Below are 13,473 nucleotides of genomic sequence, written 5' to 3'. Positions count from 1 at the left end.
CTGTGTAACAGATAGAGGTCTGGACTGGAAGTAAGTAGATTTGGCTTCTATTTTAATTTTGTGAGTAGCCAGATATAACACCATGAAAAATTAATTAACCTCCTTAAATTTCAGTTTTCTCACCTGTAAGATGAATGTAAAATATTTTTTCAGTTTACATAGATTTTTGTGTGGATCAGTGAAATAATGTAAGTCAAAGGGTTTTAAAAATATAGTATTACCCAAGAATAAGAGTATCCTAGCTTATGTATTTCACCAAGTATATTTGAGTGTGCATATAAGTGTGCAAATGTATGGAATGACAGATGGCCACGTATGACTATATGTACACATGTTAGTATGCAGAGATTATTCAGATTTCTTTACTATAAATGACTTCCCATTAGGAATATTTAGTATTAAAAATACATAGCTGGAGGTTTTTTAATGTGCCCTTAAGAAAGGAGGTCTTTGCTATAATTTTTAATTGAGTGTTCCAGCAACGCAAATGATTTTAATACATTCTTTATTTTTATCCATATAAGAAAATTCAAAGTGGGTGAATTCCATTCAGCTTATTCGCTTTCTTTTAAAAAAATAAAAATAGAATAAGCAGTTAACATAAACACAGACACTAAAGTAAACCCACATTTCTTGATTGAGAAAAAGCCGAATGGAATCTATTTTGTTCATTTGTAGTGACAGACCCCACAGCTACCTGAGGAGCATTTATATTGCCTTTTGCTGTCTGAGAGGGGATGGGTCATTTGTCATTTTCTAAATATCACTCGGTTCCCATGGACTCTGTCTAGGGAATGAGGCAGACCTGAAGCAATAGGCATCGGCAAGGCAGAAAATCCATCATGGCCAACCACCAGGAGGTTATTCTTCTCAACTGACAGGGAAGTCCACCCCTACCCCCACCCTGCAAAATGGAGCCTAAAAGTTAAAGCTGATTTCCTCAGTCACATGACATTTTTCTCGTGATGATTTAGAACAGCAATTTTCAACCGGTGTGCTGCAAGAGTTTTTAAAACATGCAATACGTGACTATTTAGTCAGGGGCACTGACCTTTTTTTCCTTAAATTGTCAAATAAAAATACGACAATGGTCGGTCAGCGTGAATGAATCAAAATACTTTTTTTTTCAGATGGGCAAAAATGTATTTTGTTTGCCTCAGAATTTTAGTAGTTTATGTTCCATGAGATGAAAAAGATTCAGAAACTGCTTTAGAAACAATTTTGATAAAGAATGTTTGCTAAGAAAACAAACCAAAATCAGATTAGAGAATGTGCATGGAGTACACCTGAGCATACATTTACACCTGAGTGTGCTCATGCATTCTGACCCATTCATTTAATTTAGTCAGGAAGCCAATAACTGCAAGTTTGAAGAAATGTCACTAACCAGCCTTTTCTCTTTAGATGTGGATATACAATGGAATGTAGGCATTATCCTGACTAAATTAGATGAGATTACAGAGTGCTAAAATAAAAAACATATATCAGGGTCCATGTTTTAGTGACTCTAGTTCTAGGGGGGGAAAATGAATAATGATCACTTCTCTCTCAAGTCAGACTATACCACATATATTAAGGTTAATTGTTTAAACAGTAACTCAAACCAGGTCAAGTCCTATAATCCACTGAACTTCACACAAATTCAGTTTGGCCAAGCCTTTATGAAAAGTTTGGCAGGTCTTTCCACAGCACAGACTCAGAAATTTGACAAAAATTAAAGAAATTAACTGGCAGAAATATGGAGGGTTAAAAAAAAAAAAAGAGTCAAGGTATTCTAGGAACATGGAGAGTGGAGAAAAGCATGGCCTTATTGAGGAGGCGAATACAGTGGGAACGGGGGGTGATCCCTCGACATTTCCACTCTGTTGGAACGAGTTACTTTCAGGGGCAAAACTTGAGGTAGAGAGGACTGCCTGAGAAAGGGTCTGAAGGTGCAAAAGAGCAAGGTGTGGCAGAGGAATCTCGCTGACTTGTCCAATTTGACCACAAGGGGATAGTGAAGATGAGGCTAGAAAAGTTGGTTAGTCCAGAATGCCCAGCTACAAAGTGTGGACTTCAATCAAGGGGTACTCTAGCTTTTCTTGTTTTTAACCAATTCGCTGACAATGCTTTTTCTGTTGGTGAAATGTATTATCAAGAAATGGCCGAGACCGGATTGGCTCGGTGGACAGAGCGTCGGCCTGCGGACTGAGGGGTCCCAGGTTCGATTCCGGTCAAGGGCGTGTACCTGGGTTGCGGGCACATCCCCAGTGGATGTGCAGGAGGCAGCTGATCGATGTTTCTCTCTCATCGATGTTTCTGGCTCTCTGTCTCTCTCCCTTCCTCTCTGTAAAAAATCAATAAAATATTTAAAAAAAAAAAAAAAAAAAAAAGAAATGTACTGTGTGGACCAGTTAAGAGGTTACTTACGTTGTCAGGCATGACATGGATTTGGAACTTAAAAGATGGTGGCAGAGAGAATGGGACGGAGAGGATGAATGTCAGAGTTACCGTAAAGAAACTAATAAATGCACATGAATTGTGCTTGAATTGTGGGGAAGTGGGTAGCGAGAAGTTATTAGAAGTGACCTGAGGGGAAAGAGTCAGAGAGAAATTTTTGTGTGTGTGTGTGTGTGAATTATTAGGAGAGGATGTTATCTTCGGAAAACAAGGGGAACCAACGTGATGCTCATAGCTTGAGGTTTGTGGAAAAAGTTTGGTCCAACCCTCATTCCAAAGAGGAAACTAACAGGAAGACAAAGTGGAATTGCTGAGTCATGATGGGCCTGAGCAGCATGAGCTCATGACTTCCTTTCTGGGGGCTTTTTACCAGATGATGAGACTGGGTGAACCAAAATGGGTTTATTCAGAGCTGGTGTCAGTGCCACAAGCTTGGAAAAGGGTCAAACAAGTGAAGACTCTCAGAGGCTGCCACAGGAGACAGCAAGGGTTGATAAGACTTTCCAAGCCCAAAGGCTATGTGCATTATAATTCTAAGTGACTTATGAGGAATCCTTATAGGAAATGAAAACAGAAAAGGATACACACCTGTCCATCTGAGTCGAAAGCCAGGCAGGCGACTCCATGTGTATGGACATCTTTAAGAATAGACACAGTCTGGACATTATAGGAATCCCATATACAGACATATGGCTCCTTCCCAACTTGGCCAGTTGCAACAAGAGTTTTATCTGGGTGTAAGGCAAGGCTGAAAAAGAAAAAGGCCTCTTTTCACATCCTCCTACTGAGCACAGACAAAAACACCCATCACCTTTTATCCGCACTTGTTTCTCATTTTAATCATCTAACCAGAAAAAAGCTGAACGGCCCAGTCACCAAACAATTAATTACCCAACTGGTCTAAATATAAATGTTCAACTTCGGCAAAAAGAGGCTTAGCACAATTTAACAATAATCTCGTCTAATTTTTACCCACTTGATTACCTTGAGACAGTATTATGATTATAATGCTATGATTAGAAAATCTTCTACTTGCCTTTCTCTGACTGGCTTCTTTCACTTAGCTTAATGTTCTTTAAGACAAGTACCATATGATTTCACTCATATGTGGAATCTAATGAACAAAATGAACCAATAAGCAAAATAGATCTAGAGAACAGGCTGACAGCTGTCAGCCAGGGTGGGCTGGGTTAGGGGAGTGGAGGGATTGAGCAAGAAAGGGAAAAAGAGAGAGAAAGAACTCGTGGACAATAAATAAATAAATTTGAAAAAAAATATTCTATGAGGTTCTATAACTGCTTTATGTCATGATATTTACTTACTGATTTTTGAAAATATTATTCAGCTTTCAAACTAGCTTTTGACTTTACTTTGGGGGGAAATGCTGTTGCTAGGAGAAAAAGCTCTTCTCAGAATTAATTAAACCTGCTTGCAGAAGCTGGCTACCATCCTCATTAGGATTTCAAAGCATGGAGGGGTCCAGAGTCAAGTGCTGTTTCTGTTGCCATAGATCATGTATTTTAAATGAAATTTTCTGTTTTGCATCAGTTACTATGACACCAAGAGAACTACTAATGACTATGCTTGTGTAGCATTTTTCCCTCTGCAGTCCAATCAAAATAAAACTTTGTCAAATACCAACTACAGTTTCTAGGAGTCTGTAGCAGTCAAGAGGGAGAAATGCTATCACTATTATTCCTAACTGAGAAATCACTGTTTTAAATTTACTGTGTAAAGAAGCTGTGCCTTTATAAAGTAGGTATTGGAAATTTAAAACAAAACAAAAAAAGAGCGTGTTATCTATATATTTAAAAAAAAAAAAAAAGACTAGCAAATGACTGTTTACCCAATAGCAAAAGTAAGTGTGCGTTTTTCTTTTCCTTTTCAGCACCTATAATAGAAGCATAATATGCTAATTAGACTGGACAGCCGAACAACCTTCTAGACGTCCTTCCAGACGACCTTCTGGACAAAGCCAGAGCTTCGAGGGCCAAGCCACTTGCACGAATTTCGTGCATCGGGCCTCTAGTGATTTAATAAGAGTATATACTCTGAAATCAGACACCTGGACTTGCACACTGGTCCTCTGAAGCTACTGCTTGATTTCTCTTGCCTTAGGTTCCTCATCTAAAAACTGAAGATGCTACATAAAAATAGGGAACATAATGGATATAGAGCATTTAGCACAAAGTTTCTTCATCACCATCACCTGTGTAACTGGCCTCAGGTAGATACAACCAACATATGCTATGTCTCTGGGGATACAGTGCGTCTTTCAAAAACAAACTACTCCTGGTTCCCCCTGGCTCCATGTGTGGTCCCCACAATTCTGCAGCCACCGAGCACCACAAGTGTCAGGTGGCCCTCACCCCACTGTGCTCCCTTCCTGGGCCTCCTGCCAAACCTAGTGCCATCTCAGGCAGAGGACCCAGCACCATGCCATTCCTCACCGACAGGCCCTCCCTGGGCCCGAGTTCCCTGGGGCTGAGTGCAGCTCATCTTCCCAAGCACCCTCCCCGCTCCCCGCGGCTGCACAGGTCCGCAGTCCAGGCGCTGCCTGAGGCCAAGGTCTGCTCCACTTGCCTTCTCCCGTCCAGGCTGGGTGCTGCGTCATCTGGTTTACGTTGTTCTATTGGCAAACAGGTGCAAAGAGGTGCGGTGAGAGCCCATGGGCTGCCCTTGTGGCAGCGAGTGCAGCTCCAACTGGAGCGGGGAAGGGATGGGCTGAGCATCAGGGGAGGTGGGACCAGGCCCCAGGAGCTGCTGACCTCTCTCTGTAGACGAACCCGGAACTCACAGGATCTTGGAGTTCTGCAAGGGCCGGCAGAGGAGGCCTGGGATGGGGAACACCTGGGCGCCCCAGGTACTCGGGCCCCTCATCCTGGATGCGTCCGGTGTCTGGCTCACACCACCTGCCAAGCAAACCCCACGCCTCCTTGAGGCGTCGCCTTCCCCCACCCCAAGTCAGAGTCACAGTGCAGGGCGCTTTGGCCGCAGGGCGTTGGGGACCAGGTTCTGGCCTGAAGGCTGTGCGGGGGGCGGACCCCAAGGCCAGGACCTGGGGGGCAGGGGTTGGGGGGGTGGGGTTGAACTGTGCGAGAGCCAGGTCGCGAGTCTATCACCTTCCAGGAGGTCTAAGGCTCCGGGCATCGGTGTGAGCTCTGGCTGGGCCGCTGGGCCCCAATCTAACCTCTGCTAGGGTCCAAGGCCGCAGCAGCCCAAGCGCACTGCTTCATTGCACACCCCAGGCCAGGCCGGCGGCAGCGAGGTGTCTGGAAGCGGTTCCCGGACCATGGCTGCCTGTTCCTGGAGCCTTTTCCCTGCAGAACAGCCTCAGGGCGCTGCTCCCTCCCAACCAGGGCCTCTGCGCCCAAGCCCTTCCATCAGGAATGAGCTCCTGGGCCAACCCCCCAGCAGGGATGCCCACGGGTTAGGGCGGGGCCTGAGGGAAGGGGGTGGGGCTTCCCAGGACCTCAAACTAGGTGCAGGTGCGCTCTGTGGCTTCAACTGTGTAGCGGGGGCGGGAGGATAGGCTGGGAGACTGAGCATAGGGGGAGGACCCAGGTGCAGCTGCTGAGACCAGTCTCCCCAGAGCAATGGTTCTCAACCTTGGCTGCACATTAGAATCACCTGAGGATCTTTTTAAAATTCTGATTTCTGAGCCTCATCCTCCCGAAATTCTGTTTCTTTGTTATGGGGTGGGGCCACAACATTAGTAACAAAGAAACAGAATTTCCGGAGGATGAGGCCCAGAAATCAGGATTTGAAAAAGATCCCCAGGTGATTCTAATGTGCAGCCAAGGTTGAGAACCACTGCCCTAGATGGTCGGGCACACATTCCAGAGACATAAATGAAACTCTCTGGCTGTAATCAAAGCTTCTATTTAAATACGCTTGAAACTGGGGAACTTGTATGCATATATGCATAGCCCATGGACACAGACAAGAGTGTGGTAAAGGCCTGGGATGGGCAGATGAGGGATGGAGGGGGCCAATGGGGGGAAAAAACCAGGGGACAACTGTAATACTTTCAACAATAAAGATAAATTTTTAAAAATAAATTAAAAACATTTGAGATACTTGGTAGATCCCTGAGGTTCAGAAGTACCCAGCTTTCATGATTCCTGACTTTTCTCGGCTCCTTGAATGAAGTGGGAAATGAAATAGACAGTTTTCAACCAATATTTAAAGAGGTCTTCAAAATAATTCATCAGTCTAAGTTACTCAATTAGCAGTGTGACCTAAAAACATCTCATTGTGGATTTGAAGTATTTTTACTCTGGTTATTGGTGTGTTTTTTTCATTCATAGCAAAGCCCATAAATTTATCACATTTATGAAAAGTTCACATTGGAATTTTTTAAAAATTGTTTTGGAGTGTTTTTTTCCAGGGGAGGAAGGGGTTGCCAGAAGTTCCTTTATGCTGTTCTTTACATCATCTCTTCCCAGCCCATGAAATCACATTGACCCATGTTCCTCCTTTGTCATTTGAATACATTAACAAAATTATCTATTTCTCCTTTTCTAAGACAAAGGTCTCTGACCTCACTTCTCTGGCTTGCATGCAACACATTTGCTTAAAATGACTCATAATGTTCCTATTTATCCATGTCCATGTCAAGAAAAGGGAGAATAGAAAACAACCTTTGTTCACTTGGCCAACTGTTACTTTCCCATCAGCTTCCCAGAAATTCCACTCCTTTCATCTGGGTAACACAATGAAGCATCCATGAATCTTCTACAGCACAGCCAAGGGGCATTTCCTTTCGTTTTAAATTTGACATATCATTTCAACAGCACTTTTTATATCTCATAAGAGAGGGTGAAATAAAACGTGACCAGCATTAACCACTGCATTTGCAAGAGCATAAGGGATCAGTAATGGGGCAATTGCTGAAGCACTTATTTAGTAAGCATGGTTGAAGCTACCATCAAAGTATCGATTCCCTTTTCCCCACATCTATTCACTTAGGAATTTGAGAATTTCATAGAAAGTCATTTTGAGCAGGCTGTGCTTTTGTCTAATCCCAACACATCCTTGGAAATTTTAGTTCAGAAGCATCTAAATGGCAGGAATGAAAATACACCGCCATATATATGGCAATGATGCTCAGTGGATGCTCGCCTGTGAGGTGAACAAAGAAATATGCGCTCGCGCGCGCGCGCACACACACACACACACACACACACTCACACACACACACACACACACACGAACGCTACCCTACAGTAATGCCTTTAGATCAACCAACAGATTAAAAGAAGGTGGATCCCCTTATCCTATTAAGGGGCCGTGGTGGAAAGACTCATGACCTCTGAATTCCTTCTGATGAGATTTCATGAGAAATGACCTACCATGTGTCCTTCCTTAGAGAAAATTACAGAAGTGGAAAATATCACTATTACACAAAATACCCTATTCTGGGCTTTCCTTCATACCCTTTACCACGTCTTTCTGTGACTGGGTGTATTGGTACCACTTACTTCTATTTTAAGTCTACCTGCCATGTGAAAGTCTTTAAATCCAAATCTCTGTTTCTCTAAGAAAAATTGCATTATAGTCACAACAGCAACGTCCTAATATTAAAACTTTAAAAATCTACTCCCTTTCACTAAGGGTCTCAGTACAATGGAGGTCTCATTCCACACCTCCATGTGAAGGTTGGTGTCATTCTAGTTTCTGTGGTACCCAGGTTACTGCAGTGATTGTGTTGCACGTATGGCTACAAACAAGGGATCAAGTTTTTAAAGAACTGTTTTTCTGTGTATATATAAATCTAGTTCCATTGGGAAATCCCATCTTCTGTTACCATAGCAATAGCAAGCACCCTGCTTCGGAGAAGGAATTGATTTTTTCTCCAGGATGCCAGGAGGGCAAAAACATGCCTTTCTGATGTCAGATGAGTTCAGGGAGATTTCCAAATATGTTGTGTGGGGAGATTATAGAAATGAACAGGGCCATGGAAAGAGGCAGCCTTGTTTATGAGGTTAAACAAAAAACATTAATGAACACTAATCATTCTTGATTCCTAAAGGCAAAAATTTATATGTGAGTACTTGTTCCAAAAATGATTGACTTTACCTTTTAAAGCCTCATTTCATTTTTGCCAGGTTGCTTCAGTGATTCTTTCATTAATAATTTTGTATGTTAGTGTATACTTTTATTGATTTCAAGAGAGGAGGGGAGAGGTAGAGAGAGATAGAAACATCAGTGATGAGAGAGATCAGCTGCCTACTACATGCCCCACACTGGAGATCGAGCCCACAGCCCAGGCATGTGCCCTGACCGGGAAGAACTGTGACCTCCTGGTTCATAGGTCGACACTCAACCACTGAGCCACACTGGCTTGGCAGTGTATATATTTTTAATAGTCTCACCAGGAGAGTATGAGAAAGTCTTCTCCCTCCCTTCCCTGAGGATAACCCTGAGAGAACATTTCCAATGTTGGAGGTATAAGTACATCAAGGTGATGAGGCTGGACAGTCTGAGGGCAGAGGGGAAGCTCTTGCTTTTGGGCTGAAGAGGGAATGGTCCAACCTCAGTGGATGCTCACCTGTGAGGTGAACAAAGAAAAGGCACAGGAAGGCTTTATTTGAACACAGTGGCCAGGGGAGTGCAGCCTCAGGTGGGGATGCCTGTGCTCTGCTACTGCTCGTCCCTGGGGCTGCTTGGCCCCGGAGTACCACCAGTGGGACTGTGATCTCATCTGACACCCGGAAAGTGCCCCGCCTTCCTGGTAGGCTTCATGGGGGTGAACTTGAGTGACAGCAATGCAGACAAATCACCAGGGTCCACTGCCATGTTCCTGAATTGCGTAAGCCCCTGCAAATCCATGGTTGAGTAGCCGTCTGTCATCAACAACTTTGATGAGTGGTGCATCTAATGAGAATGAGTGTGATTTATAAAACTAAAGAAATGCAACATGTCTTTCCTGCTGAGTGTTTCCCACCTCTAGTGGTATGAAGCTATATTCTAGCAAAACCTTATTATCATATAAAAGAATGGTTAAGGGCACAGTGATTTGGCTGCCTGGGATCAAAGCATGCAGTGGTATGATGCTGGAGCCAGCTTGGACTAACCAGCAAGAACTGCTAAATTTTAGCAATTCTGTGAATCAGTTGTCAAACATGGCCACTGTCAAAAATTAAATCATATATGTGTGTGTATGTGTGTGTGTGTGTGTGTGTATACATATATATATATATATGGCTAATATGCTAAGTGTCCGACGTCTGGGTAATGACATCACATAGCAACCCCTGGCTTCCTCTCCCTAGCGACTAGCCTCCTTGCAGTTTCTTCAACCCAGGAACACGACTTGCTTTATAGCCCGGTGCAAACATTTCACACTTTAAACAAATGTCTGTGAAGCATTTTCCCATGCCTCATCTCACTTGATCCTCACAGAAGTCCTAGAGTAGGTAGATCGGAGGTTCAGTGGAATCCTATTTTCTTTTCATTAGCCAGAAAACGGAGATTTAGAAAGCTTAGAAACTTGACCCAACTGAAAAGAAGTAAGAAATGGTGGACCTTGAAAATGACTTCAGGTTTTCTCACTGCACAGGATATAGTGAAACACTGCTGCAGTTAGATATTTAACCCTTTGTTCTCCCTGCATGATCTACAATAATAATGTGCTTCATGTAGCTACTTACTGCTGTGTTGCTGACAATTACCTGAAAGAGAAGCTGGGGTGCTTCACTGGGCTGGAAAAAGTTTAGCTAAATCAGAAAGCAGGTCTCATTAAGCAAGTTTATACTATATCTATAAAAGGCTAAGTTGACTCGTGCATGTGCGATACTCCTGCAAAAGCTCTTGCTGGCGCCAATCGCACGTGTGTGTTTCCATCTGTCAGTGTTGATCATAAATTTGGTTGACACTTCTATTATAGAGAAAGGGTGAATAGCGATATTAAAATATTTCTTCTAATTAATTTCCTTTCAATGTGCATGAATTCGTGCACCAGGCCACTAGTAAAATTATAAATAAATCACCTTAAAAACAATGGTAATACATACTAAACTTGTCACTTCCTAATTATTTTACTACATTCTCTATTAACTATAGTATTGAGGTTCCTAATAAAATAACCCTTTGGGGAGAAGAAGGGAAGAAGTGTAAGAATGGTATCTGTAAGCTACATCCTCTTGTAGCTTTCTTTCTTTTTTTTCTTTTTTTTTTTAGTGGTCTAAACTTTTTTTTAATTTAAATTCTTTATTGTTGAAAGTATTACATATGTCTCCTTTTCCCCCTATTGACCTCTCCCTGCCCACTCCTGTCCCCCAGTACATTCCCTCACCCCCCTACTCTCTGTGTCCTTTGGTTATGCTTATATGCATGTATACAAGTCCTTTGGTTAATCTCTTACCTGCTCCTGCATCCTCTAGTAGCTTAAAAGGAAAGTTAATCAGGTCTGAACTGGATGTCAAGAAATACCAATTGGTCCCTGATGGGTGGCTCAGTTGGTTGGAGCATCATCCCATACACCAAAAAGCTTTGGGTTCAATTCGAGATCAGGCACATACCTAGGCTGCAGGTTCTATCCCCCTTCCTCTCTCTCTAAAATTAGTGCAAATGTATCCTTGAGTAAGAATTAAAAAAAGAAAGAAAGAAAAGAAAAGAAATGCCACCTTATCATATTGTTTTGAGATGTGAACGTAATCACCAGAAAGAATAGTCATAAGAATTAAAAGTGTTTCTTTGGGAAGTGGATTTGGGATCGGAAAGGATGGGGCAAGCGAAGTTTTTCATTGTAAGGCTTGTAAGTTTTGTATTTGTGTGTTAATATTGTATAAGTTAAACGTTAAAACCAAATAACATTGATTAACTTATGCAAAAAAAAAATGGTTTAGAAATGTTCCACAGGCAGGCTGGAGAAGGTGATGTCTGATTTCTCACCCCCCCCACCCCCCCCCCCACCCCCGCAGATGTTCTCATCAAGTATAATTGTTACTGGTAATGTGAATTAGATCAGCACGACCAGTCTTACAATTCATTCTTTGAAGAAGGAGAAATACTGCCTTAAGACTGTAACACAATCATTTGGAAATGAGAAGGTTCACTAATGAAAGGGATCTATGTGAAACCTAGCTTTCTGGAGCTATTCATGGCTTTTCTCCTCTTTAAGCAAGGAGCATGACTCAAGCATTGAGGTTTATATATTTGGCAGAAGTCCTGTTAATTTAGGATAATTAAATATGCCAGTCATGTGTTTCAGGAAGGTCTGACTAAATACTTTAGAGAAGTCATTAGTGAATCCATCTGGTCTAGTGGCTTTGCCAGATGGCAAAACATTACTACCTCTATTCCTTCTGCTCTTGGAATATTCTACCTCTATTGCAGAATAGCAAGTGGTTATTTTCAGGGTAAGTCTTACTTTGCTAGTTTACATGATCAAGGGGTCTGGAAGGTGGAAGGCAAGCCTAACAATTATTACATCACGCCAACTGAACCACAAGATTTCAAGGTCTGTTGTTCTACTGTTGAATTCAGTGATTTTATCATTTCCATTTCTTCAGAATGTTCGACATCAGAATGTTCCATTTGTGACCAGACAGTCAAATGCACAGGGAGAGGTAACCAGCTGTATTTCCCACCCATGAGATTATAATACTCCAAGATGAGGACAACCGTGGAAGTACTTCCTCCATCTAAATCAGGAGTTCTCAACCTGTGGGTCTCGACCCCTTTGGCGGTCGAACTACCCTTTCACAGGGGTCGCCTAAGACCATCCTGTGTATCAGATATTTACATTACGATTCATAACAGTAGCAACATTACAGTTATGAAGTAGCAACGAAAATAATTTTATGGTTGGGTCACAACATGAGGAACTGTATTTAAAGGGCCAGAAGGTTGAGAACCACTGATCTAAATGGTCACCTAAATGGAAAAGTATCCAGTTTTGATTTTTTTTTTTTAAAGTTACAGAGTTGCATAGCTTTGTAAGAGTGCCTTAAAATAATTATCTCCAAATTGCCTTGGTCCTTTGACCATATAGAGTTAACCATTGACACTTACCAATTCCCTAAGCAGCTGGGCCAAAAGCCAAAGCATTGACAATGACAACTTTAATACTTCACCAATTGGTGTCTAAGGTAAATGCTTAAACCCAAGTGGTGACAGAGGCGGGGGTGGGGAGTTGAAGCTGCTGGAGGAGGGTCTGTGATGGCTGAAGGTATGAGGCAAAGATAGAGCCTAGAAAAGAGCCCAACATTTTATTGTCATTCTTAACCTCCAACCCCTCAAATATATCCTAGGCCTATGCATTAAGTTGAGCTGAAGCCCCACTCTTTCCTCATAAAGGTCAGATTTGCATATATAATTACTGACTTAGTTGACTGTGACCAGACAGAATGTACCTTGATGGAAATGATGCATCTGGAACTAGGGCACCCCACTATGACAACTCTTGCACTTGGAGCTTCGGTTTTTATTTTGTTCTTGGTGACTAGCACCTCCTCTTCTTCCCTTTGTTTTATTCCTCTTCCCCTCTTACCTCCCCTTTCAAGGTTTTCTCTGTCTTCACATTGTCTTTATGAAGTTTGAACCTTCTTTCACAATCCCACTACAACTGCCGTGGCTTAGGCTCCTTCCTAGCATTTGGAAATCACTTTGTCTTCCTTCTCTGCACGTATCACAGTCTACCTAGAGTCATAATTAGGCCTGTCCTAAACACATATCTCTCACGTTGTGAGCCTTACAAGGACAAATCTTCTGATTTATCCATTATTTCACAATGCCACCATCCACCACACACACGCAAGCACATATACTCACATACACTTACACACTCACACTCACCCACTCACACACACTCATCCACCTACCCTCAAAAACACAGGCTTCCATGTACATGCTTTCACCCACAGACACACTGCATAGCACTGCACCTGTGTAGGAAACACTCAATACGGGCTTAGTTGAATCAAATTTCATTTCACATCTTTTACTTCTGATGCCTAATATATCAATATCATTGTTTTGGGGAACTCTGTGATTTCTGGATTTGGCCACCATTTGGGATCTTGTTCA

The 13,473-nt window shown here is 42.4% G+C and overlaps 1 protein-coding gene across 1 annotated transcript in view; it reads right to left on the bottom strand.

Annotated features, from left to right (window-relative positions):
- EML6 (EMAP like 6) overlaps positions 1–13,473 on the bottom strand; it is a 196,689-nt gene that overhangs the window by 128,248 nt on the left and 54,968 nt on the right. The window contains exon 2 of the mRNA XM_070429229.1: positions 3,028–3,187. Coding sequence (XP_070285330.1) covers positions 3,028–3,187 — 160 coding nt within the window. The remainder of the gene's footprint in view (positions 1–3,027; positions 3,188–13,473) is intronic.

Source organism: Myotis yumanensis, unplaced genomic scaffold (genome assembly GCF_028538775.1).
Source record: "Myotis yumanensis isolate MYYU_CA2020_CCGP unplaced genomic scaffold, mMyoYum1.0.hap1 SCAF_11, whole genome shotgun sequence".
NCBI lineage: Eukaryota > Metazoa > Chordata > Mammalia > Chiroptera > Vespertilionidae > Myotis > Myotis yumanensis.
This window is presented reverse-complemented; position numbering and strand designations above follow the sequence as displayed.